The sequence below is a fragment of the Durio zibethinus genome, chromosome 6 (assembly GCF_047325235.1).
Source record: "Durio zibethinus cultivar Kanyao isolate XHJ-2024 chromosome 6, ASM4732523v1, whole genome shotgun sequence".
NCBI classification, from domain to species: domain Eukaryota; kingdom Viridiplantae; phylum Streptophyta; class Magnoliopsida; order Malvales; family Malvaceae; genus Durio; species Durio zibethinus.
The window spans coordinates 25,675,213-25,703,026 of record NC_143167.1 but is presented as its reverse complement, the minus strand read 5'-3'; the positions used below and the strand labels follow the sequence as shown (position 1 = coordinate 25,703,026).

Below are 27,814 nucleotides of genomic sequence, written 5' to 3'. Positions count from 1 at the left end.
GGGCTTACATGCCAACTAATTTGGGCTTACGTCTCAGCAAATTTAGGCTTGCGTTCCAGTAAACTGTGCTTAAATTCTCATAAGTGCTATCTAAACTAAGCTTAAATCTTTTCATGGATGCTAGAAAAACTCACGTCCCAGCTAAACTATGCTTAAATTCTCATAAGTGATACCTAAACTAAGCTTAAATCTTTTCATGGATGCTAGAAAAACTCGACTTATATTTTCATGGGTGCTAGAAAAACTCGACTCATATTTTCATGGGTGCTAGTAAAATTAGGCTTAAAACCTGGGTACCAACTAAACTGAACTTAAATCTTTTCATAAATGCCAACTAAACTAGGCTTACAACTTGAGTGTTAGAAAAACTATACTTAAATTCTTTGTTAGGAAATGAAAAAAACTGGATCTAATTTTTTTTCATGACTTGGCGATCTTTATCAGAAATGAAAAAAGAGAACTTTTTTATTTTCAAATTGATTAAATGATTCAGTATACAGAGGTTTTTATTTCTTCAGAATGGTTTCTTCACCTGACAGGGATAAAGAGGTATATACTTTTTTCATGCAGGTTTATAGATGAAATATAAGTTTTTTCAAAAGCATGAATCCTTTGAAAATCAAACACATTAAACACTTTCTTCAACCTTCAAATGTGACATTTTGATATTTGGTTAGTACAAGTAAAATGGATTTAAACCCTTACTGTTAGACACTAATAATGGGAACCCAACTTTGAATCAGTAACCTCTAATTACAAAGTTTAATGGGTAAAAATAAGTTATTATTATGTGTTTGTTAAGTACTAGTAAAATTCATTCAAATTTTAGAAACTAGTGTGATCCATTGCGTGGAGAGGATGAGTTTTTATACTCTTAATAGAATTTTAAATGCCTAAAGTAATGAAGATATAATAGAAACTTATCTATATAAACATAGAAGTTATGCCATATCAACAAGAAGAATTGAGGTCTCTTTTGTAAATATTTATGAATAGGATAAACACATGATAATAATAGTGCTAAAAGTGGTTATAAACATCTAACAGAAGAATGAATAAGTACTATATGTGTTATATCTTCATTTCTAACTTCAGGCGTTAAGGTTTAATCTGTGGACACCATCAATTTTGTTAGAATTCTAAGATATATACACTAATTGAAAGTTTAAATCGAGAGATACCATTTTGTATTTATAATATTTATTTGTGTGAAAGGTAAAAAATAAAACACCAACATTCCAAATTAGTAGGGGATTGTTAATAGTTTAGAATATGGTGCATCCCACATTAGATAGAAAAATTTAATTATTGATGAATAAAATTAATTTTTAAATTAATTTTATTTATATTTAAATAATTATATTTGAATACAAATAATTATCATATGCCAAATGGTCATAACTATTTGAATATAACTAGATTATTATTCATAAAGGTCATAATTATTCAAAAGGTCATAATCATCTAAATAAAAGTTTTTATTTATTTATTTATTATAAATAAATCTTTTAGTATAACCATTTTCATTGCTTCTAATTAGAGAGTTTGAGACTTTATTATATCCTAAAAGCATAATTGCCTTTAAAAAAGTGTTCTTCATGCCTCAAGGTCAAAATTTTTTTTATTATTCATTTTCTCTTATTTATTTTTTCTAACTCCACTACATTTTTTCTCTTTTTTTTTTCTTGCAAAGCCTCTTGTTTGTGTTTTCTCTCTTTTTCTTTTGGTCAATTTTTCTTCCTCTATCCTTCTACTTTCAATTTTTCTTTGCATTCTCTTCTGTTTTTTTTCTTTCATGTTTTTTTGCTTCACCTTGTAACTAAATTTTCCTCATTCTAGCCTTTTTTCCACTGTCTTCCTATGTTCTCTTTTTTTTTTATGTTTATTCATGTCTATTTATTTCTGTTTTCTACATCATGCCTCTTAATTTTCTCTTTTTTGTTTCTGTTTTCCTTTTCGCTGCTACTTTCCCTTTTCTACTAGTTTCTTTTTATTTCTTTTTACTATTGGTCATTGTTACCTCAAGTGCCTACTATCCAAATAATTTTTTTTTGCAAGGCTTTCTTTTTCCTTTACTGTTCTTTATTACCCGATAACTCTTCTGTCTTTTTTTTTTTGGCTCCTTCAAGACCCTATAATTTATAGCTCCCTCAAAGCAACTCCTCTCTCCCTTTCTTGTTCTTTTTATGGCTACCTGCAACCCTTCAACTTTCTCTTTTATCTTTTTGGTATCCTCTTTCTGTTTTGTTTTTAGCCCCCTCACTTATTTCTCATCCTTTTTTTTTTCTTACTATTTTATTCTTTTAGTTTTCACCCTCAGGTTCATGCCTTTCTCAAAAAAAAATTTCTTGTTTTAGTTTTTTTAGTTCTTTGCTCTTACTAATGCAAGTTTTTCTTTTTTTTTTTCCCACGTCTCTATGCCTGATTTTCATACAATAGTTTATTCATGTTTTCATGTTTTTTTTACTACTTCTCACCTTCACGCCCGTGTCATATGACCCAACCATTTCCTCATTTCTTTTTCATATGTAGAACCCTTTGCAAACCCATGCATCAATTTCTACGATTTTTTGGCTTTCTCACATTCTTAACCTTAAGCATGCTTGGGTTTCTCATGTAAAATCATCTAATAAGGCCAAATGGGCCTTTATCTTGGGCCTTCAAAAAGAGCCTAATATTTTAGGCCTTAGTTCTTTAATTTGTTTACTTTATTTTTTCATTTGGGCCTTCATTTATTTTGAGCCAAGTTTTTTTATTTTCTATCATTTAAATATTATTTTATATTATTTATTATTTTTTTAATGGCCAACAATGGACCATTATCAGATTTTTTTGGATATTATTCGAACCAATGTAATGGGCTTCATTTTTGGGCCCATATGGAGCCTCATCTTTAAGCATTTAAAAATGGATTGTTAATGAGCCCAAAAGATTGATCATCAAGGCATAATTATAGAAACAAACTCAAATTAAAAAGATAAAATATTTTGGATAAAATTAAGTGTCTTCAGCTGTGAGCAATGTGATGATTAATTAACTTGTAAATCTTTTAAAGCACTCTCCTAAATTTTTTGAATTATGGTGATTCAATAAATGTCAAGGTTATTTCAAACACTTCACCACTTAAATTCTTTAAGTTATTTTTTTAATTTGTTCAGTATTTTGGCTAATGCTACCTTCATCTTCTTTTTCAATCCTTCACCAAGAGATCTTTTGTACTCATTTTGGGGTAACTTTATTGAAAAAGTTGAATTTTTGTGATTTTCCAAATAACCTTTTTTGGCTATTGTGACTGATGGACATTTGGATGGATTTGTTATCAAAATGTATTATGAGTATGAGTTACAAAAAAAAAGCAAAAAAAAAAAGAGGAGAAATGAGTTGATTATGAAATAATGTGTGTGGGATATCCAAATGAACCTAAAGTCAATCAGAAAACGTTTTGACCACTAAGAACTACTTTTTAATAGGTATCCATACTTGAAATAAAAATTGGTCATCTTTCAAATTTCCTTCACTAAAGAAGAAAATATCAATTTGCTACCTCTTTTGAGTATATTGACTATTCTTTCTTAATGAACCCTAACCAAGGATTACCCTCCAAATCTAGAGCAAGTTCTAAAATAAAAGGGGCATTTTATCAAAATGGCATGTGATCTTGTGCTGAGGGTTAGAAATAATACCTTATATTAAAGGGCAAGCTTGAAATAAGATGAGTTTTAAAAAATTTGAACTCATGCAAAAAAAAAAAAAAAAAGGTGAAAATGCATATTTTGAGAAAATAAAATATGCCTCTAAAAGAGAAATAATCCTTGGTTTGATCACCTATAAATACATTTTAGGGCCTATTTATCCTTTCTTTCAAAACTTGAAATCTTGGCTTATGTTATGTCTTTCAAAAAATCTATTTTGATCATGTATAGATATTTAAGTTGGAAGCTTATTCCTTAGGAAATCATTATGATTTGGTTTTAGATGAATTTTGAATGTTCAAATGCATGATAAATAATAATAATAATAAAAAGAATGAAGCTCTAGAATGAAATTCCAAATAAACAGCTAGAGCAAGATTAAAAAAAGTAACTCATAACTTTTCATCTAGCACCAAGAAAGCATTTTAAAGGGATATTGGTAAGTTTTCTTTAAAAGCTCAAGGAGATCAATCTCACTATGAAGAATCTTTCTAAAATTTAGGCCTTGTTCATCTTTCAAACTGAAATTTTGAGCTTGCCATAGTTAGTCTTAATATTTGTTAAAATATGACACATCAAAAACTAAAAGGAGTGTCAAAATAGATTGCACTTTAAAAGAGAATTTTTATTTGTGAGCTTAGATGAAAATATGTTTCTATTCTCATTCAGTGGCCAAATTCTTTTGGTGACTAAAATCTTTCCTAATGTGCCAAACCATTACATCATTTTGGAAAGACCAAGTTATGTTCATCATCTTTATTCTAAGTAGTAATCATTGATTTTTAAGAGATTTGATCACATGTGAAAGAGAGTTGTGTAGTGCAATTTTCATTGCTATTCTTGAGAAGTTTTGAGAAGTGTTCAAAATATATTGAATCTTAATACTCGTGATGGCAGATATGTGAATGCTATAAAAGTCCTTTTTAGGGCAAAAAATACCAAATGCAAAGGATCGATATTGAAACAACTCACTTGACAAGAGAATGATTTGTAAGAATGAAAATGTTGAGAATGTTTACTTTAGTGCATGAAAAAATTTGTCAACAAATTCAGAGGCTATGTCATTAAAAGACGAAAGAAAAAAAGGTTTTAAGAATCTTATTACCACAATTAAGGACATTTAGTATAAAATTCATGCATTACATTCATTGTATTTCATACATTGTATGTATCGCATCCATTTCATATGTTGTATTCATATTTTTTAAGGGAAATAAATGTTGACTTAAATTTTTGATAAAAAAGAAAAACTTTGATCAAACAAGATTTTACTTCAAAGTATATTTGTTAAAATTTTTTAGTATTAGTCTTAAAAATCTCTAGTTAATTCTTCTTAAAACTTTTGGGTATATTTTTAAAACTATTAAACTATTTTTAAGGTCCTTCAAGCAAGATCTATAGAGACATTCAAGCATGATCTTTAAAACTTCCAAATATCCATTTTTTAAAAGTGGTTGAACATTTTATTTTAAAAAAACTTTTTCAAAGTTTGATTTGTAAGACTTTTGAGCATAATCACTATGTCTTCTATGTAAGATTCGTAAGTCTTTCGAAGCTGAATTTATTTTAAAGTCGAGATTTATAAGATCTTTGGGTATAATCTCTAAGTCTTTTGGATAAGATTCGTAAGTTTTTTTAGCCGAATTTGTTTTGAAGTCAAAATTTATAAAACTTTCGAACGTAATCTCTAAGTCCTCTGAGCATGATCTATAGGACCAATGAACATAATCTTTTAAAACCTCTAGGTACCTTTTAAAAGTCATAAAAGCTTTATTTAAATGAGCATTTTCCATTGAATGATTTGTAAGACTTTTGGGTTGAATCTATTTTATAATTGAGATTTGTAAGACCTTCGAGCATAATCTCCAATTTCTTCACGCATGGTCTATAAGACCTTTGTACATGATCTTTTAAAGCCTTCAGGTACCTTTTAAAATTGTGAAGCCTCTATTTCAGAAAAGCTTTTCCTCGAAGACCTCCGAGCACGATCTATAAAACATCTGTGCATGATTTTTAAAACTTATAGTTATTATTTTCAAAATCGTTTGATCTCATATTTCGATTTAGGCTCAAACCTAGTCACTTTCGACATCAATTTAGTCCAAGTTATTTATTTTTCTAACTTGTGTTCAGTCCCGTTCATTTATTTTTAACCTCGATTCAGTCCAAGTCATTTATTATTTTGACTTATAGTTCAGTCCTATCATTTATTTTCAACAACGGCTCAGTCTAGATCATTTATTTTTTTAACTTGTAATTTAGTCTCGGTCATTTATTTTCGACATTGGTTCAATCTAAGTCATTTATTTTTACTTACGGTTCAATCTCAGTCACTTATTTTCGACCTTGGTTCAATCTAGGTCATTTATTTTTCTAACTTGCGGTTTATTCCTAGGCATTTATTTTTTACCTTAATTCGATCCAAGTTATTTATTTTTTTGATTTGTGGTCATTTATTTTCAATCTCGATTCAATCCAAATCATTTTTTTAATTGTAATTCAATCTCAATCACTTATTTGCGACTTCAATTTAATCTAAGTCATTTATTGATTAATTTATTTATTTTGACTTACATTTCAGTCCCGATCACTTATTTGTGGCCTTAGTTTAATCTAGGTCAATTATTTATTTGTTTATTTATTTTAACTTATGATTCAATCTAGTTACTTATTTGTGGCCTCAATTTAATTCATGTCATTTATTTTTTTTTACTAACGATTCAATCTCAATTACTTATTCTTTACCTCAATTCAGTTAAGGTCATTTATTTTTTACTTTTAAATAAGTCCAAGTTGTTTCATTTTGACCCTGACCACGTCACTTAACTTTGAACTTTGACTCGATCCAAATAATTTTTAAATTTGAACGTAATGACTATCTTTATCTTTGCATCATTTTTGTTTCACAAAAATGTATAAAAAAAGATAATTATAAACACTCTATTTCGTTCGGATCTTTTAATTGAATTGTTAAGACAATTTTAAGTCCAAAAGTTAATCCAGTTATTTCGCTTGATTTTGAATTCATGCAAATTCGAATTGAGTTTCGTTTTGGACTTTTGGGCCTTTAATGTGTCTATTGGATCTTCAAAACCGGTATTGTTATTTATTTAAGTGATTGGGCTTGGAGCCTAATAAATGAAGTAGTTAGTATTTGTTTGCTTTCTTTTTCGTTTTATAAAAAAAAAAGTAAAACAAAAAGCAAAAAACTTTTAGAAACATGTTTGAAATCTTGGAAATTTGGGGAAGTATCTTGGTAACCAATTCCAGAAATCGCATTTTGTAAGCTCCAAAAATCAAATTTTAATAGAAAGAAAGGTAAATCACATTTTAAAGGAAAAATCAGGCCATAAATAGAATCAGATCTATTTGTAACAAATCTGATCTTGGTTATTTAATAAAAATCTCTGAAATTCCTGCAGAAAATGACTTATTTAACCCCAATCAACCAAGCCAGGGTCCAGAGACAGCAATCAAAACCAACAATTTCCAGAAAGCAATATTTGAGCTTAATACCGAAAAGCCTTATGCCATTGTGAACTACCCAGTTTCAACCATCAAACCCAGTACAACCGTCCAGCATCAACTAGCATAAAAATAACACTAATCCACAAGAATCCATAAAAAAAACCCAAAAAACCAATATCCAGAACCAACCCATCCACAACTTATCAACCAAAAACACTGCAAAACTATTAAAAAAAAAAAAAAGACTTAAGTTTTCTTTTCCTTTTCTTATTTGGCAGCAAAGGTTTCATTCTCTGGATTTTGGGTTTAGGAAATTCAAACAGTTTATGGGTTTGAAATTTCTGAGATAAAATAAGATGAAGGTGCTAAAAAGGACGACAAAGGTAGTGATTAAAGGTAGTATGGGCTATGGGTTTTTGGTTTCTGCGTTTTAGTGAAAAAGAGAATGAAGGAACTTGACAGAGGTTTTGGGCTTTTGGCACCGGTGACAACTTATGGTGGCGTGCGGTAGACTAATGAAGAAAGTAGCAGCGACAATCATTGTTTTTTAGGTTTGGATTGTTCTTTTGTTTAGAAAGAAGTGAAAGTAAATAAGGTATACAGAGAGAAAAGGAGAACGAAAAATGAAAGAAGGAAAGAAGGAAAAAAGATGAAGCCTTTTACACTGTGGTGAAAGTGGCATCGTTTTTGGCATTGTGAGGAACCGGGTTCATTCGACCCGTTTTAAGACCTGCAATTGTGACCTAGTTTGGGTCTGGCCCAGCTAAAATAATCCGCCCTAACCTGTATGCCAGATTGAAAAAAATTCAAGCCCAACATTGAGCCCAAGTCATTAGCTCTCATTTCTTAGGCTTGGATCAAATTATATATTGGGCCATTCAGGTAAAAGTTTTGGATTTCAACTTGAATTTAGGTACAATTATTTTTTATTTTATGCTATTATTTATTGTTTATTTTTATCATGGATGTGTAAAATAATAATACTGAATTTTTTTTTTTTTTTGAAAATTAATCCATGATATCCTACCAAATTATTACAAGATTTTATGAATTTTTTAAAAAATATTTTTTATTATGAATCCTATCAAACAATTGAAAGATCTTATTTAATTAAAAAATAATTTTTCAATCCTACCTAACTACTAGAGGATTTAACTTTTGAATTAAGTTTTCCAAAATTATTGGAGAATTTAATGAATTTTTTATAAAAAAAATAAATAATAAAATTTTTAATCTTATCAAATTATTAGAGAATTTAAATCTTGAATTAGATCTTGCTAAACTATTGGAAGATTTAATGAATTTTTTAAAATAAATTCTATAAGTCATTTTTCAAATAAAATCTTATTAAATTATTGAGAGATCTGCTTTGAAGTAAAATCTTACTAAACTATTAGAAGATTTTACTTATTGTTTCTTAAATAAAATATATTAATGAATTTGATGATGGAGCATGTCATAACGATTTTCGTTCAAGGGGACTTGATTGCTATACTTGGTGAAAATTTTCGGAGTTGCCACCAATATTTTCTTTTATAGGGTATGATTAACCACAAAAAAATTCATCTTTTAATAAAAATTTTAAAATTAATTAAAATTTACTAAAAAAAGTTTAGGTCTACAAAATTAGAATTGAATCCAGGAATACGATTATGAGTGATAAAAATATTAGCACCTCACGTTGCCCATTCGAAGAACAATACCAATTACACATGTGTAATTCTTTAATTTTGATGATGCAATCTTTTTTATATATTTAAATTTAATTTCTTAAAATTTATTTATGAAAAAAAATTTTCTTTATTGTGAAATTAGTATTATTATTATTTTCATATTCTATAAATTCTCCAACACTTTAACAAAATTTATAGAAAATCTTTATTTAAAAAATATTTTGAGAAAATTAACCATTCACAAAATTTTTGAAATCTCGTTATAAGATATTTTATTTATAAAATAAGATGATTTTAGGAACATCCCGATTCTTTAGTGAATTCTTAAAATTTATTAAACAAATTTTAAGATTATCCCGATTCTTTAGCAAAATCTTAAAAATTTGAACAAGTTTTAGAATTATTCAAACTTTTTGACGAGATCCTAAATAAAATCATTTTTTTATGATAATTAAGGGATTTAATTAATTAATTAATTATTGTGATTATTATTATTATTATTATTATTATTATTTACTATTTATTATTTAAAAAATTTTAGATTATCTTGACTCACCGGTGAAATTTAAAATATTAATTTTTTACTTGTATTAAAGAAAATCTAACTCTTTCAATTTTCTTTAAAAAATCACATTTTTTAAAAAAATTATTCACAATATCAATTATTATTATTATTATTATTATTATTATTATTATTATTATTTCATTTTTATTTTTATTATTTTTTGTATTGTTTAAATAAACTTTTATTCTAGTAAACATAATTTTGGATTATTCCAACTCTATGGTGAAATCTAAAAAATTATTTTTACTTGCAATAATTAATAAAAAGCCAACTCTTTAAGTCTTTTCTAAATATTAAATTTAAATATTCATTTAAATAATTTATCATTTATTTTTTTAATAAATTTATTATTATTATTTCTTTTAGCAAAATTATTTTTTAAATTATCCTAACACTTTGGTGAAATTTAAATAACATTTTTGCTTGTGATAAAATTTTATTTTCCTTAAATAGTGAATTTTATTTTTCATTTCTTTTATTTATTTCTAAAAGAATTATTATTAGTAGTAATAATAATAATAATATAAATAATAAACAACAAAAAAGAAAAAATAAATAACATAAAATAACTTTAAAATAAAAATAAAAAAGAAAAGAAAAAAAGAAAACTTGTCAAACAAGTCAGGTCGATGTGCGGGTTGACACTCAGATCCTACACGGGTCTAGTGCGAGTCAGACACCCAAAACAATGTCGTTTTGAAACGTCTATAAAGGGATCGTTTCTCTTTTTTTATTTTTTCTTTCCCCTCTCTTTCTACCCTAGAGCCTCTCTCTCTAAAAAACCCAGCTCCTTTTGCCAACTGCCATGGAACCTAGTTTTCGATCAGTTGTCCCCGTGCACCGATGGTCAAAAATTTTAATTAAGTCCAGAAAAATAAAAAATCCTAGATTCTGACCAATTTTTTCAATTTTCGATGGTCGAAAAATTCAACGATCATAAAAAATTCAAACTTTTTTAGTTTTTGGTGAAACAAAAAAATTTTCAAAAATTTTCAAAAAATCCCAAATTGATCCTTTTTGTTTTCTAAACACTCTTTCCAAACTAAAATTTTCAAAAAAAAAAAAAATCACAAACCTCTTAGATCGAGAATTCTAGTCTCGGAGATTTTGAATTTTTTTTGTTTGCTGCTGATTCCTCTATCAAAGAGGACTATGATTGTTTTTGTTTTTGTTTTTGTTTTGCAAAACCCCTAGGCTTCCTTTTGTTTTTTTCTCTATGTTCTATTTTGTAGAAATTAGCTCTATTTATAGAGTTACCATGATTTAAATCCCAAATCTCATGAGATCTTTTTGTGAAAAATTTTAGAAATCTGTCCGATGACTTTTGGTTACCAAATTTTATGCTGCCAAGTTGGCAGTGTCAAGGAGAAAAAAACATCACTATGGTAACTTGATTTCAGCTGCTAGAGCTGAAACCAAAATATTTTCTAACTTTTTTTCTTTTTTTAAAGATTAATTAATAATAATAATAATAATAATAATAATAATAATAATATAAACAAAATTATATTTAAGACAAAATTAGTGCTTATAGAGCTTTTTCAAAATAAAATACTGGTTTTAATGAATGGTTATAAAAGTGAGAAAATTATCTTAAATGGCTACCAAACTATTGGAGTAATTTTAAGATAAATTTTTAATGATTAAATTATTTAGTAAAATTAAAAAGATACTTTAAGGTTTGGATAACTTGAAATCAAATTGGCACCATATTTTGGATGGACACTATAAGGGTAATATAATATTCCTCACACATAACCACATTCTCAAACCTAAATTTGATTTCGTAAATTAGAATATAACATTTAAATATACTTAAGTCAAGCTTAAGACTCTTTTTTAAAATGAAACAGACTCAGTTAGGTGGTCAATTGCACCTAGCGACTCCTTAAATCCATGTCTAATAATAAGTTTTCGAATCTATATGTTATGACAAAGTAAAATAATTTATTTTTTTCAAATTTCTTTTTCTTTTCTCTCTTCCCTTCTGCTTCTCTCTCTAAAGATGATTTTCAGTCGTTGAATTTTGTAACTTTCATCAAAAATTTCTTCCATCATCGAAATTTGATCGAGATTTGGGTTTCTTATTGAAACCTCACAAAAAACTGAAAATTCTTATTGAAATTCTGGGGATGTTGTTGAAAACTTGAGAACTTGTCGAAATCTCATTGGAAAACTTGAATATCACTAAAAATTTTAATTTTTTCAAGAAAAATTTAAGAAAAATTACAAAAAGCTTTTTTTTTTTTGCAAAATTATCTTTCAACACCATTCGTTCTTCTAATTCTTTCCAATTAAAAAAAAAAAACTTTCAAAAACACTTACCTAAACAAAAATCTCAACTCTATTTTCACTCTCTAATTTTTCGTTTTTCCTTCTTGTCCCACATTGGTCTGTCTATCCTTTTTACTATAGTGCAGGTCTATTTATAGAGGAAAATTAACAAGTTCTTGATCACTTAAGATTTAATTTTTAAAATCTTTATATTATCATAAAAAAAAATCAACATTTATCTTTAGGAATTTAAACTTAAAACAATTAGGATAAAATTAATCTTATCACTAGCCATTTCTCTCTCCTTTAAAAAAAAAAAAAAATCGACCATATAATCCCTTTTCCCTTTTTTTTATTTTAAAAATTATCTTTTTTTATCCAAGAAATAAAAAAAATAAAAAACAATAAATAATTATAAAAAGATATAAATCAAAACAAGATAAATACATGAAATAAAGATAAACATATAAAAAATGATAAATTCAAAAATAAAGATAAAATGAAAAATAAAATAGAGTAACAAAAATCAAAATTTAACGATTGAGCTCGAAAAAAATCCAAACTCAATTGATTTGGGTTCGGACTAAACAAAGTGTGTACATAAATAAAATTAAAAAAATATTAGAATTGATATAAATGTTATACAATCAAACGTTTATTAAATTTTATATAATAAAATTTAGAGAATTAAATTAATATTAATATAAAAAGAATGTTAGAAAACACACACCACAATATTTAACTTAACATTTATTATAAATATATTAAGTGTATATAATATATTCATATGATTATTATTATTTGGGATATTCCAACAATGAAGTTAAAAATATCAGTGAATTAATTAATTAAACTTTATGATGTACCTATTGATTTGTATCTATAATTAAATACATATTTTGATTTTATATATGAATTTATTAGTAAAATTTATTTAAACAATATAAATAATATTATAAAAATGTTAACCATCGATGTTGATAATGAATGGTTTAACTGATATTCATAAAAAAATTACTAATTAATAATGTTCCTTTATTTTTTATTAGAATAATATATTAAACAAAAATTGTAAATTATCCAAAATTAAAAGTAAGAAGACAAAATAATACATGATGGATAACAAAGTAAAGGTTTAATCTTTAACATTTGACAATTAAAATTATTTTTTAAAACTTTTTAAATTTTCTTGTTTAAAGAAACTTAATTAGAATTAGTGTTATTGTTGGGTGTATTTTACTGTTCAAGGGCAGAATCGTAATACTATTAACGTAAATGACTTAGCAATATGACAATGATATTTCGATCATTGGAGCTGAGCTGACGCTATAGACTAACTTAATTGATCACAGCTAGTCTCAATCTTGCAAATGCATTCCTTCAACTGATAGAGATGTGATCGAGTTGATCTATCATTCATCTATTAGTAGTCAACACATCACATTAGCTCGAATCAAACCACATATGCTTAAGATTCAATCTTTCATACGCCTAAGATTCAATCTTTTGGGATTGATCGACTTATCTTAACCAATTTTTTTCACAAATATAAATATTTCATTTCATCTTAGATATTGATAACTCATTCCATTCTCCATTTTTTATATATATATTTTTATTTTTTCTCCTCTTTGCACCGTTGATTTAAGTGTCAGAAAAAAAACATCAAAAGCAATTTAATCTTTATTTTTAATTCACCTCCAATTTTGTAATTTCAAGTTTCAAGCCTCTAGATAGAGCTTGACACAAAGCCTTATAAAAAAAATTTTCATCTTTACTAAAGTTTATGTAATAGTAAAGATCAGGATACGTACGAAAGAATAATTGAAGTTTGTCCACCAAAATTTTATAATTTCTTTTTCTTAAGGAAATCAATTTCCTATAATTAAGGGTGTTAATCACCAACCAAACATGTCCAAATGTTAACCAACGAAACAAGGACCCCACAACTTTGTCTTTTAGAGTGAGATCGAAATGCCACACACCGATATAAACATATTATTTCAATTTGCCTTTATTATTGAAAAATAGGGCACTTCACGCAGCAAATTTTTATACAAAAGAAAAGTTCCTTTGGATTCGTCTCCACAGTTGAATCCAAAAACCTGGGCTTTTGCAGTTATAGTCAGTTTGCTGGAGCCAATTAGCAAAAACCGACAGTTGCTGATAAGAACACTGCAAACCATGTCAATTGTCAGCCAACAAAATAGCAGACTTTTTACAACAGCAGTTCATTTTTTATACAAAATGTCTATGAAACGGCTAATTTATCTGGAGCGGATAACTTAGTTGATTGTCGGAAAGGAAAACCCGGAAGCCCAATGTGAACTGACGTGTGCAGTCTTTACAGCTGGAAGACAGCGTGGGTCAGCGTCACTCGTCAGGCCAATGTTTAAGCCGAATCCAACGGAAACCGTACAGTTTTTTCTTCTTTTCTTTTTTTTATCTACAATGTCTGGGACCCTCCGCCTACTCCAACCGTCTTTCACGGTTGCCCCAACTGTTCCTTCGTTCTTAGCTGACTTTCTTTGCTTTCAAAGCTAGTTGTGTTTTAACTTTATCACCCTTTAAAATAAAATCTCATCTATCTTCTTAAATGCCACAAAAGAATTTTTTTTTTTAATCTTTTATCTTGTGATCTTATCAACAATTACCCAACAAAATAATTGAAGGGGAGAAAACTAAAAACTGAAAAAAAAAAATTCAAAAATAACTTTAGCACCAACTACAAAAAAAAAAAAAAAAAAAAAACAAATAAAAAACGACCGTATCTCATCTACTATTATTAATATATCGAAAATCAGATACTAATTGTTTCGAATAAATAAATAAAAATTACACTCATATGAACAAAAAAAAAAAACCTTAAAAACAACAAACAAATTACTTATAAGGAATTAGCAAAATGCAATAGACAATGAAATTTAAATTAGTTAGTTAATATGAAACAAACCAAGAAATTAAGGAAAATACAATTTATAAACTTTACTTACACAAAAAAAAAAAAAAAGAACTAACAAACAACAAAACTACCGGGGTTAAAAAGTTTTCACTGCTCCCCCAGCCAAAAAATGTGTAATCCTCGTCTTTTTCTTTCAACTTATACAGGTTTCCTTTAGTTTTCCCATTGCATTTTTCTTTTTAATGAGAAAAATAAAAAATCCCTATATATAAAATATAAGAAAAACAAAAACAAGAAAAAAAATTTTATCGTACACCTTTGCGGTTACTATAACCATAATAAGATAAATACCATCTAACAAATTTCTTCAACCCGGTTTGCAAATCGGTTGTCGGCTTATACCCGAATTCTCTTTGGGCCGAACTGATATTCGCGTGTGTGAATGGAACGTCACCGTTTCCAGGCATATCCACGATATTCCTTTTCGCTTTCACCTTCAAATGTCTCTCCAAAATATTCACCAATTCCGGCACCTTAACCGGCGACGTGTTGCCCAAATTAAAGATTCTATACGGAGCAGGCCCCCGTTTCTTCCCACCAGACCCGGTGCTTTTCCCGGATGTATCCAACGATCCCAAACAACCTTTCACGATATCGTCAATGTAGGTAAAATCTCGTGCCAAATCAGACCGATTCTTTCCCCGATACATGGTGATCGGCTTCCCTTGCAAAATATTTCTCGTAAACGAAAAATACGCCATATCAGGCCTTCCCCATGGACCGTACACGGTAAAAAATCTCAAGCCAGTAATTGACAGACCGTAAATATGATTATAAGTGTGGGTAATTTCTTCACCAGCCTTTTTGGTGGCTGCGTATAAACTAGCCGGCTGGTCGGTCCGGTCCGCTTCAGAGAATGGAACTTTTTCGTTTAAACCGTAAACCGAACTGGAGGATGCCCAGACAATAGCCGGCTGGGGATTTGCAGACTTGCAGGTTTCGAGAAGCATGACAAGACCGGCTACGTTGCTATGAACGTAAGAGTTAGGGTTTTCCATGGCGTACCGGACCCCGGCTTGAGCGGCCAAATGCATCACGTGAGTAAAAGCCACCACGTCGAAAAGCTTAGTCAATAGCTTGGCGTCGTTCAAATCACCTTCAACGACCAAAATGCCATGGCTGTTAAGCAGCGATTTCCTCGCTCTTTTCAACGAAGGATCGTAATAGTTATTGAAGTTGTCAAGGCCAACGACTCCGTCTCCGCGTTTTTTGAGGGCAAGGGAGACGTGTGTACCAACGAAACCAGCCGCTCCAGTTACAAGAACGGACATGCCACCAGAACGGTGGATCTGAGCGGAGTTACGGACATGCTTTTCCCATTGTATACCACCCCAGGAAGCAGAGAAATAGCGGCTACCAGAATCAACGAAACTCTGGAAGCTCAAATACGACGCCGTCAATGCGATCAAGAAAAGAGCCCATAAAAACATGGTGCTGGTTGAAGCGAAGCAACGGTGGAACTGACGGTTCATATTGTGGGCTCTGTCGATCTTGAACTTTCCTGGCGTCGACGGGAACAGCTCATCCTCCAAAGACGGCATTTTCATACTATTATCTATTTCTAAACTTTTTTCTTTTTCCAAAAATTATTGATTATCAGAGAAGAAAGGGCTACGGGGAGAACTTTTTTAATATATATTTTTGATTTGTAAAAATGATATATATAACAGATGCAGAAAAAAGGGAGGCTAGTTTTAATTTTTCCTGCACCTGCTAATGGAGGGAAGGTGAGGAAGGCTTATATAGAGTGGTCACCCACAAAGAAGCGACAAGTATACGCGTGAACGCGTACGGCCAGATTGAATGGGAGATGTCAATCGAAAAATAACCTTATTCAAAAAAAAAAAAACGTATAAAACTAAAATTTACTTGCCATTTACTATTAACTGTGTATCATGTTGCAGTAGTAAAAAAATTACTGTTGTTTATTTATTATTATTTTTGGGAATTTGGACAATAAATAGATTACTTTTATTGTACGCGGATTTGTTTGAATAACTATGATTGACTTGCTCATTTTTTTTAAGTTACTTTTTTTGCTTTTTCCACGAATAATGCAAGGACGAATGAGAGATAAAGGTTTTTAAAAAAATATTGGTGGGGGTAGTTTGGGAATGTGTAAGTGAGAACATGGGACCATGATATACTTTTTTTTAAAAATAATAATATATCTTTTTATCGAAATGTGGCCAAGAAAGAAAAAAAATTGGAAAAGTGAAATTTGAGAAATTAGTTTTTGTAGGAATGGACCAATTACCGGAAGAAGCGGTCTTGACTGGAAATGTAGATAGGTGAGAGAAACGAAAAAAGACTAAAAAAGGAGGAAAAAACAGCGGGGCAATAGCCCTGCGCAACGGGTGGATTCGGCTGTCTGGCCTTCGTTGGTCATGTGGGAATTGGGCGGTGACCCTTCTTTATTATCAATCTATTTTCAGTTTCTTTAATTTGTCTTCTGTTTTTGGTTTGACTATATCTGCAATTTTCTTTAATTATGTATAATAAATAAAATTTTCCTTTCGCTTTTGCTTCAGTGAATTGAATTTCCGGATGCTTCGTTTAGTAGGTTTTGGATAGCTTGGTTGGCAAATTGCGGTGGTGGGGTCCACTTAGAAAAAAAAAAGGTAAAATGGATGGCAGATGATGAGCCTGCGTGATTATATTCATCCGCTCATCTCTGCCTCTCTCTCTATGCTCTGCTAATGCTCTTTCCCTGTTACACTGGTGCTCCCCTTTGGAACTTTCCTCGATGCTCGCCTTTTTTTTTCTTTTTCATTTCATTTATTTTGCATTCAAAATCCTTGTTTGGTAAATATTTTGCTACCTGTGCGATTGTCAGTTTTCCTTTTGAAGTAGTTGCATAATTGGCATAATGGTAAATACACGTCTTTGGTTAAAATAGTTTGATTCAAATATTTCCTCCATGCATGTCTGGCGTAGTGGTTTTTGCGTAATTGGCATAATTAAGTTAGATGTTTGATACATACTCCCTTAAAAGTATATTTTAAAAAACCAATAAATGAATATTATAAAAAAATACGTAACATTCTTTTAAACTCGCAATGTATGAAATTCTTTCTATTAAATATTGGTTTTGAAACTCTTTTTTCTAATTATATATATAGTAATAGCTTAGGAAAAAAAAGGTAAAACTTAATCGATCATTAAATATTATTATGTTAGCTTGAATGAAATCAAAATAATATATATAATTTTTAAAAATAATAAAAAAGATAAACATTCAAGCATTAATTTGACTTAACAATCTAAATATATATATTTTAAATAATACGATTTGAATTTTTTTTCTCAAATAAAACTAATGAAATGCATAAATTTATTTTTTCTTTAAATAAAAATGCAAAATTTTACTTGAAGCTAAACCAAAAGGTACCGAACTCCTTAGTAACACAAGCCATTTGTGAGTCATAAATGTATCAATTGGTTTAATTTTGATAAGAATACTGATGACCCAATTCGAAATATTAAACAATTTCAAATAAATTGAAAACAAATATTTTATTGACATATAAATAATGAGTTTAAAAAAGAGTTTAAGAGAGAAGAGATTCGACTCGACGACAAGGTTTTTACTCAAATGCCCTAAATGCTTATATTGGATTTAGGAAGATTTGGCAAATAAAAAATGATGTCTCATTATGCAAGTTGACCAAAATTAATAGCATTGTTTTGGGCAGCGTCAGAATCAAAATAATTGCTATTGCTGAATTTTATAATAAGTGGTCCAAATTGGAAGTTTAATGTGGACATGTGGCTCAATTTATTATCCAAAAATTCAATTATCAAAAGCACAAATTGTTATATTACGTTCTTTCCATGGGATCGTTTTCCACTAACTTATAATTAGATGTGAAGGTATTTGTCTCAAAAGTAATCAGAGTTTCTTTTTAGAATAAGTCTTGAAATTCTTTTTTTTTTTTAATCTTAAGTTTGATAGTTCCACGATGTAAAGGTTCTATCTAATTTTATCCTTGATTTATTTTTTCTTTGTTTTTTTTTTATATAAAATTGATCTAGTAATTATAAATTATCATATCTTGAGAATTATTTTATTACAACTATAAATTCTATTTAGGTACATAATTTAGAAAAAAAAAGATAAAAAATGCCGATTTAACAAGACGTCAAACTAATTAAGTATCCAATTAAAATTCATTATCTCTCTTTTCATTGATTTTTTAATATTAAAAATGGACTCATTCATGAACAAATTAATTTTTTTGCAAAAAATAGGGAAATCTTGTTTTGAAAGAGAATAATAAGGTTAAAACAATGTGTAGTTCTTTTTTGAGTGAATTTTTTTTTAAGGGAAAGACATAAATATTTCTTATTTTATATTTATCATATATTTTTTAATTTTTTAATTGAATTAGTGTTATTTGACTCGTAACATTAAATTCAATAAAAAATTTTATAAATATGAATACTAGTTTTAAGATCCGTGTATCATTGTCTAAGATCCGTGCATCATTGTGGCTTTATTTTTAAAAAAGTTTTTGTATTAGTTAAGCAATTGGGATATAAATGTTAATTGTTATAGATATATTGATTAATTTTAAAGAATTTTAAAACTTACAAATAAATTAGCACTTTTTTAAAAATAAATGCTGCACAGCCTAAGAATAAAAAAAAATTACAAGTCTTCCGTTTTGTGGCCTAGTGGCCACAGTAACCTTTAAGAAGATATAAAAATTTTAGTTTCGAATCAAATCTTCTCCTTTATAATAAGCCTTATCTCCCTTGAAGTAAAAAAAAATTACAAAAATTACTTTATTTTTATGAAATTATAAATATAAATTATAATCATAATCAAATATTACATTATTGAATAATCAAACAAATAAATTAATCAATAAATTAAAATATAATAATTTAAATTTAAAATAAAATTAAACTAAATCCATTTAAAAATAAAAGAGATAATTTGATATGATTCTTAAATATAACTTTTTTCTTCGATAATATTGGAAGATGTATAAGGGGTGAATTGTGCCCTGTCAAAAGGAAAAAATAACATTTCAAAAGGGAATATGTCCCTACTTTAAATTTTTTGGGGAGATTATTAATTACTTGAGATCCTAACCATATTTTAAAAATATTTCTGAAATTACAAGATACAAAATATTTTTTACTACTTGTTTTAGGAACTTTGGTAGTTTGGTTATGCTTTTTCATTTATATAAATAATAACACAGAAAAAAGAATGTTTTCTATAAAAAAAACTATAAAAATACGTTAAGCACAAAATTGAATTTTATTTTTATATTCCTTTATAAATTCCAATAAAAAAAAAAAAACACTGATGTAGATATTTCATCAACTCCCACTTCTGCCACCATTTACATTATGCAATGTTATTGAATTACACATTTAAATATGCTACCTTTACAATTGATGCACCATCTAATTTAAGTTTTGATCAATTATTCCATGCACCTCATTCCTTTATTTATGCTGAAATATTGAATGCACACTCGAGTTTCTTCACTTAAGCATAAATCAATAATTAACTTTTTTTTTAGAAACCAGAAGCAAAATGAAGTAATAATAATGAATAGTCAATAATTACAAATAGTTAATACATATATCTATATATATATGTATATACAAATATTTATTGGTATAAAATACCTTGGCAATTACGAAAACAAAATCATGATTAGTGAAAATAAATTGCAGAAAGTCCGCGAATGATGATGTTAGATGGCATTTGATCCCCCATTAATTACTGCTGTGCTGTCTAACTTTATTATTCACATGGCCACCTAAACCTATGCTCACTTTCCATCTTATTTCTTATGATTATAAATATATCAAGTTGCCTAATATTAATATTTAATTGAAATTATATTTAAATTTTGTAACTTTTTTTTTCTTTTTAATGAGAAAAAAAATCATTTTATCCTTTTCTATTTTTCTTTTAATTTTCTAGGTATATTTCCTAATTTCCTTTCTAGTTGCCGGTTGGAGCTCTCGTACTGGGTGCAGGCCTATTTTATTTATTTTTGGGCTCAATTCTACGAGTCCAACAATATTCGTCAATCGTCATATTCTTTTTGGGCTGGAAATAGGCTCTACGTACTCTTTTTTGTACTTAATATTCTTTAAAATTTTTTTCTGTCAAAAAAATATTCTTAAATTTTTTATATTTCAAATTTGTTTTTCATGATCTTTTTTTTATAACCTTTTGATATTAAAAACCAAGGAACATAAATTCAAAAAAAAAAAAAACCATTGAACATAAATTTTATAAAAAATTGAATGTTTTAAGCTAAAATATCCTAAAATTGAAATGTTTTAAACTAAAATCTTAATCTATCTTTTGAATTATTTGACATGATATTAAAGCTGACGTTTGAATGTTGTGAATTTGAATAAAGCTATATGCGTAATGTCATCTTTAATTAGGAGAGTTTAAGGGTAAATTAGATAGTTCAAAAAATTCTAAAATCCAAACTTTTCTTTTTTAATTGTGGTGAAAGTCAAATAATGATGAGGAATTATTTTATGTGAAAATGAGGCATCCATTTCCTAAGAATTTTGAGTACTTTAATTTTGTGGAGAAAGGTACATATGCCATGAAATCAATGGGAAAGATATGAGGTGGGTAAAATATTTTTTATTTTCATTCTTAAATTTTATATTATATTTATTTTTATATTTATACTCAATGGGCGTTTAAAATTTAACTTCAACCCCATCCTTAGTGTTATTTAATAGATACAGGTAATCTCTATATCCATAATTTTTTTTCAAAAATAAAATAAAATTATATTTTTTATTTTTTTAATTTTAATTTTGTATATTTATGTAATTTTTTATAAATATATTAATATAAAATTTAAAATAAAATATATTAATTTTAATTAATCAAAATAATAATATATATTATTTAATAAAAATTTTATTTACTAAATATAAATAAATATATATATAGGGTATGAAATAGATGTTATATTATCTGTTTTCATCTTTGTATCATAATTGATAAAAAAATTTAAAATTATACCCATTTTTATCTCTTTTCTCATAATATAATATATATTTTCGTTTAGGTAAAAAAATAAAATTTTCCATCGAATATGAATAAAATTGACAATGTCATATACCATGCCATAGGAGAGCCTTGAATATTTCATTTGCACTTAATTTTAGAAGTTGGAACACTTATTTTAGTTTTATCAAGACAAATGGTCCATCCCAACTAAACATAGTGGATGTTGAATTGGATTATTTTAGGTGATCATCCAATTAGACTTCTTGTAACAGGTTGCTGTCATTTCTGTTGCGAGCTTGTGGCTCCGGCTCGCCTTTATCTGCAACTCTTCATCCTCATTTTTTCTTTATAATTACTATCAAATAACTTTTTGCACATGATATTATATGTTTAATTCAAAATTAATAAACAATTAAAACGAATTTAGGATTTAATTCAATAAATTTATAAAATCTTTTTTAAAAGATGATATTTAACATATTTAAAATTTAAATCTTAATACCTATAATTGTTTTTTTATTTCGAAATTACAATCTTTTTTGAAAAAAATTGAAACGGAAAAAAATATATTAAATGATCCAAATCTGAAAAATGGAAAGATAATAATAATGTCGTAGTATGTAAATAACGAAAAACTTTCAAGCAAAATTCAATAACTTATATTTAGAATAACTGTATTTTTCTGACTTGTTAATTTGCATTTCTCCACAAATAAATCAAATAAAATCAATGTAAAGTTAGATTATACTTGCACATAGTGAAACTTGAGGCCTACCTAACACCTATATTTGGTGGGAGATTTATAGAAGATTAAATTACACTTGTAAAGAAAATTATTGTCATTAGTCCACGTTAGTGCGATCCACCTCCACCCCATCTGTCTCCACTTCTAATTTCTCATAATGTAGAAATAAAAAAAAAAATATCTGGGTAAAAAAGAAGGAAACTCGTTGAGATTGGGTTAATTTGTTTGATATTATAATTGAGTTACAAATCTATAATTGAAATGTAGTAGCAATGTTTAGAAAGGTATAAACTAGTCAATTTACATATAGGTAACTCGAGTTCGACTAAAGTTTGATTTATTTATTATCGAATTGATTAAAACATGAATTAATTTAATAAAAAGTTAATTTGAATTTGAATACTTTATATTTGATTTAAGAGATTCACAAGCATAATTAAAATTTTTTACTTTTCAAATATAGTTTAATATATTCAATATGTATATATATATAAATAATTAATAAAAAATAAAAAATATTTATTATATTAATATATCTATTTATAATTTTATTGAATTTAATCAAATTGAGTAACTTAAATTAATTACGAATTGAATTCAAATATAAAAATTGAAAAGTTGGTTGAATTTGAATTGTCTGAATTTTTTACTCAAATTGAACTTGAATCGTGATAATGTATCAATTTAAACAACACATAACAAATCTTAAATTTTTAGATCTAAATTAAAAGTTGGCTTGTGTTATAAAAGTGATTCTCATCTTATGGTTTTTGAAATAATAATTTTGTAAACCATAATTTTGCAACCCAATTATAATTCCAAACTGAAATCTAAAATGACAAAACTGTTCTTTCATTAATTATCAATTGATTATCAATGAGTAAGTTTTTGTCTAGACAATTGGACAACAGAATATGCTGGTAGAGTGATATTTTTAAATTAATGTACAATTAATTAATTAATTAATAATTGGCTTATTAGCTCAGTCGGTTAGAGCGTCGTGCTAATAATGCAATGCGAAAGTTGCAAGTTCCAAACCTGCATGGATCATTTTTATTTTTGCTTCATAAATTGAATAAATATATGGGCTACTTCAATTCTAAACTAAATAAATATGAGATGCTTAAGTGTTAGACAATGTCTTGGAAAGGTGCAAACAATATTACGAGTTCAAACAGTCCACGATCCAACTTGTCTTTTAACAAAAATATTCTATGACTGCTTATATGATCCAGCCTTATGTGAATAATAGATTGCTTATAACGTTTATTGATTTTTTTTCCCATATGCAGTTAATTTGAAAGATATTACAAATTAAAAGGAGGAGGAAAGACACAATTAAAAAGTGAAAAAGGAAGATTTTGAGCTGACAATGATTTTTGCCATGGCAATTGACAGTTTTTGACAAAAGATTCTTACCAACACACAAAAGAAAATAAACTCACCATCCACTTATTTATTCATATTATATTTATAATGGTGATGACTGCTTCAGACTTCTTTTTTACTTTGACAAGCAAACACTACTCAAGATCTTCCATTTGTGGACCTGGAACCTAGCCTCTTCCACCTGACCCGGCCCTTGACCCCGCATAAGATCCAGCTGATGAACCCGCTTCTGACCCTGCTCCGGAGCCTGAACCAGAACTTGAACTTGATGAAGATGAGCTAGAACTAGAACTGGAACGAGAACCAGACCCAGAACCTGAGCCAGCACCTGCACCGGAACCCGAACCATTTCCGCCAAGCCCAAGACCAACTCCAATACCCACACCAAGCCCAATACCTCCCAGATCTATGCCAAGGTCTTTTCTTGCCACTCGGTTTTCAGAAACAGAGGCACAGGTTGAAACTAGCAATGCAACAAGTGCTAAACACTTCCAATATTTAGCCATTGTTGGAAACCAGCCTACCTGGGATATCCACAAATGATCAAACAAGTTTCAAAAAACTAGATGATAGATAGGTACGCAAGAGCGAGGGAGGAGCCATACCTATTTATAGCGGTGTATGTAGTGAAGTTGGTTGTAGAGGATAGTATATGAAAAGTAGTAAGCGTGTAGACTGTAGCAAGAAAGAAGTGGAGATGAGGCGCATGTCCTTTGCTTTGTTGTTGGAGAGGTGTGATGTGGTCAATTTTCTGAAATCTGGTTGAGCCAAAATTTCTCGTGGCTGAAAAAGGCTGAGAACACTGGGAGTAGTGGCGATTGCTTTCGGACACTCAGAGTTTGGGCACGTTATCATGAAGAAGGTGCCGACCCATTAATCGATGTCCCCACTAGCTAAAGTGGAGAATGATTGGCTTATATATACGGCCAGCTTTATATTACTAATAATAATATTATAATAACTTTGTTGCTTAAACGTATATGCTATAAACATGCAGATGAATTAATAAAGAAAGTATAATACAAGGGGTGAGAATTAATAAAGATATAGGAAAATTAGAATATACTGGAGAATTCAAGATTTAGTTAGTGTGTTATATACGTGATAAAAAAACGTATAACTAAGCTGTAAATGAAGTTCTTAAATGAAATTTATAATTTTTTTATTAAAATTATCTAACAAAAACGTTAATAAAAAATTCAAATTAATAGATTAATAGAACTCAACAAGAAGACTAATAATATATAAAAAAAATGATTGAAAATATTATTTATAATTTAAATTTGATCAATACTGATTTTATATTAAAAATTCTGTTAAAATTTCAAAATTTTTAGTAAAAATATCTATCTAAAAAATATATCAAAATTTTAAAAAAAATTTCAAAACTTATATAACAATATCTTTCAATCTATAAAATTTTGAGTTTTAATTTTATTAAATTATTTTTAATAAAAAATTTCACAAACTTCTTAAAAAACTTGTCTAAATCTTTATTGTAACTAATATGAGAAAATTATAATACCACTGGCTAGCTAACTACAGCACAAGATCCACTTTCCAAAGTTCAAAACTTTGATAATAAAACTACATACATTTTTCAAACTAAAACTAGTAACTCGAGAATTAATCTTTTATTCACTTGGAGTACGTACTTCATTCTCATAATAAAACTTTTGTTTTACATCTCCTAAATGAAGCAAATAAAGGGAGTACAGAAATAGGATTGTACAATAAGTTTCCCTAATTTTTCATCTTTGATTTTTTTTTTTATACATATTTAACAACTTCCAATAGCATTATATTTCTCTTCATTTGACATGGTAATGTGCAATCATCGTGTTTATGGAAATGTGAGTTTGATTTATATTTGATCCACCGGCTATAATAGTACTTGTATTAATATTGTATTTACACTATTTTAAGTACAATATATAGAGTACTCATAGAGTTTAGGTATAGGTAACATATAAATTAAAACATAAATTAACATAATTTTTTGAGAAAAAAAAAAGATAAATTAAAAGTATTGGTTATCGAATATTGCCAGCTGCTCTATATATATGTTTTAGTTGGACTAAAAATTCTTTTAGATGGATGATGAGAATAAAAACAATAGTGATATTAAAATTTGTTGATGTAATGATAAGATTAAAATTAATAATAAAAATATATATTTGGAAGTAAATGCATTAATATCGATAAAATTAGATATAATAATTGGCCGTAGCAGTAAATAAATATGGTTAGCTTGTCATAATTCAAAAATATTCTATTTTCAATTTTACAACTGGAGGGGTAGTGGGTTTTTTGCCCCAACTGTATCGTTAGGATGTTACTCAAATATATCCCCAAGTATGTGAGAGAAAAATATTAAAAAAATTTTTGGATGTAAGCGTTGGAATCCAAATAAAAATTATGGATATATTTAAATGAACGGTAAAAATTGATTATAGTAAAATTAAAAATAGTAATAAAAATTATTTTAACAGTCATTGAAAAAAAATTGCCTATAATTATAATTAAAAAATTTCATAATAAATTTATATTAAATAGATTTAGCTCAACTGCATCACGCACTAAAAATGCGATGCAATCCAAATCCCCCACTAAATCAATAATTTACACTCATGCAAATACTTGGATGATATATGATGGTTTGGACGGAATTCATGAGGTTATTTCTTCGGTGAATTAACGCGTAATAATTAAGAGCTTAAACCGTTCTAGAATCAGATTATCTTTTTTTTTTTTTTGGTGGCATTATCGTTTAGTTCAGTTGTATATAAAACCGATATGGAGAAAATATTAACTAAGGAAAAGCGACGATGGAGAACACAATACTACTAATTAAGACTTTTAAAACCATGCATTAGCCTTCAACGTACATAGTAGCATATATGCCTCAAAGAGGTGGGACTCATTCACCATTTATTTATTCCTACACAGTACTGACATTATTTTATTTGCATGTTGAATTTTAATTGTCACCACCCCTGCCATGACCCTCTCCATAGCCATCTCCTTCGCCATAACCTTCACCATTGCCTGCACCACTTCCCCTGCCAGACCCCTGACCATATCCCTCACCATGGCCAGAACCTGACCCAGAACCACCTTGGCGTCCCTGGTTACCACCTGACCCAGACCCAGCCCGAGACCCAGCATAAGATCCGGCATATGAGCCTGCTTCAGAGCCTGCATCTGACCCAGAACCCGAGTTCGAATAGGATGAAGATGAAGAACTTGACCTAGAACTGGAACCTGAGCCTGAACCTGAGCCAGCCCCAGCTCCAGACCCAGAGCCACTACCTCCCAGACCCAGGCCTACACCTGCTCCAATCCCAACTCCTACACCACCAAGATCGATACCCAAGTCTTTTCTTGCAACCCTGCTCTCTGACACAATAGCTGACATGGCAAGGAGAAAAGAAATCAAACCTAGGGACTTAAATACAGCCATTTTGTTTTTGTCACTCTTGTATAAGAGGAACACTAAATCTCGTGGGAAGATGTAAACTTAGCAGATGCAAATGCTAATTGAACACTTCAATCTCTTATTTTCTGGGATAGATTGCAGGCAAAGTAAGCTATTTATACAGTTCTTGATTTTAAGGTTTTGGACATTAATTAATAAAAAACGTGTGAAGTTCGAGTTAGTGGAGAAATTAACAGGAGGAGGTCATTAGGTTACAGGACACGTGTTTTCATGTCACCGACCCATTTGATCTCCACTCAACATAGTGGAAGTATGAATGGCTATTATCATGTTGACTACAATTTTTCTGGTAGCTTCTTCAATTATTGTGGGTGGGTAATTAGCTTCCTTTACTGCTGCAGCTGGCTAGCTCACGATCCTTTAGGAAAGGCGAAAAATAAAAGCTCATTATTAGGGCTTGTGTTTAACTGAAAAAGATTGGATGTAGTTGAAGATATAAAGCAGCGCATGCGCATCCATCGCCATGATGCCAAAAGTTAGTGATTTTAAGGATTGCACGCTAGCTAGTTGATGTAGCAAGAAATTTAGAAAT

The 27,814-nt window shown here is 28.6% G+C and overlaps 3 protein-coding genes across 3 annotated transcripts; all 3 read right to left on the bottom strand.

Moving 5' to 3' along the window:
- Positions 1 to 14,559: 14,559 nt before the first annotated feature.
- LOC111286292 (UDP-glucuronate 4-epimerase 1) lies at positions 14,560 to 16,356 on the bottom strand. The gene has a single exon (XM_022876191.2). The coding sequence runs from the start codon at positions 16,179 to 16,181 to the stop codon at positions 14,880 to 14,882; it is 1,302 nt and encodes a 433-aa protein (XP_022731926.1). The 5' UTR covers positions 16,182 to 16,356; the 3' UTR covers positions 14,560 to 14,879.
- Positions 16,357 to 23,631: 7,275 nt separating this feature from the next.
- On the bottom strand, positions 23,632 to 24,401 carry LOC111285825 (glycine-rich protein). The gene has a single exon (XM_022875442.2). It carries the CDS (start codon positions 24,287 to 24,289, stop codon positions 23,951 to 23,953), a length of 339 nt encoding a protein of 112 aa, XP_022731177.1. The 5' UTR covers positions 24,290 to 24,401; the 3' UTR covers positions 23,632 to 23,950.
- A 2,226-nt stretch (positions 24,402 to 26,627) lies between these two features.
- LOC111285959 (glycine-rich protein) lies at positions 26,628 to 27,359 on the bottom strand. The gene has a single exon (XM_022875684.2). It carries the CDS (start codon positions 27,244 to 27,246, stop codon positions 26,764 to 26,766), a length of 483 nt encoding a protein of 160 aa, XP_022731419.2. The 5' UTR covers positions 27,247 to 27,359; the 3' UTR covers positions 26,628 to 26,763.
- Between the last annotated feature and the right edge of the window lie 455 nt (positions 27,360 to 27,814).

What these genes read in the sequence shown, in the direction of transcription:
- LOC111285959 (XM_022875684.2), bottom strand. Translation starts at nt 27,246, where the DNA reads ATGGCTGTATTTAAGTCCCTAGGTTTGATTTCTTTTCTCCTTGCCATG.
- LOC111285825 (XM_022875442.2), bottom strand. Translation starts at nt 24,289, where the DNA reads ATGGCTAAATATTGGAAGTGTTTAGCACTTGTTGCATTGCTAGTTTCA.
- LOC111286292 (XM_022876191.2), bottom strand. Translation starts at nt 16,181, where the DNA reads ATGAAAATGCCGTCTTTGGAGGATGAGCTGTTCCCGTCGACGCCAGGA.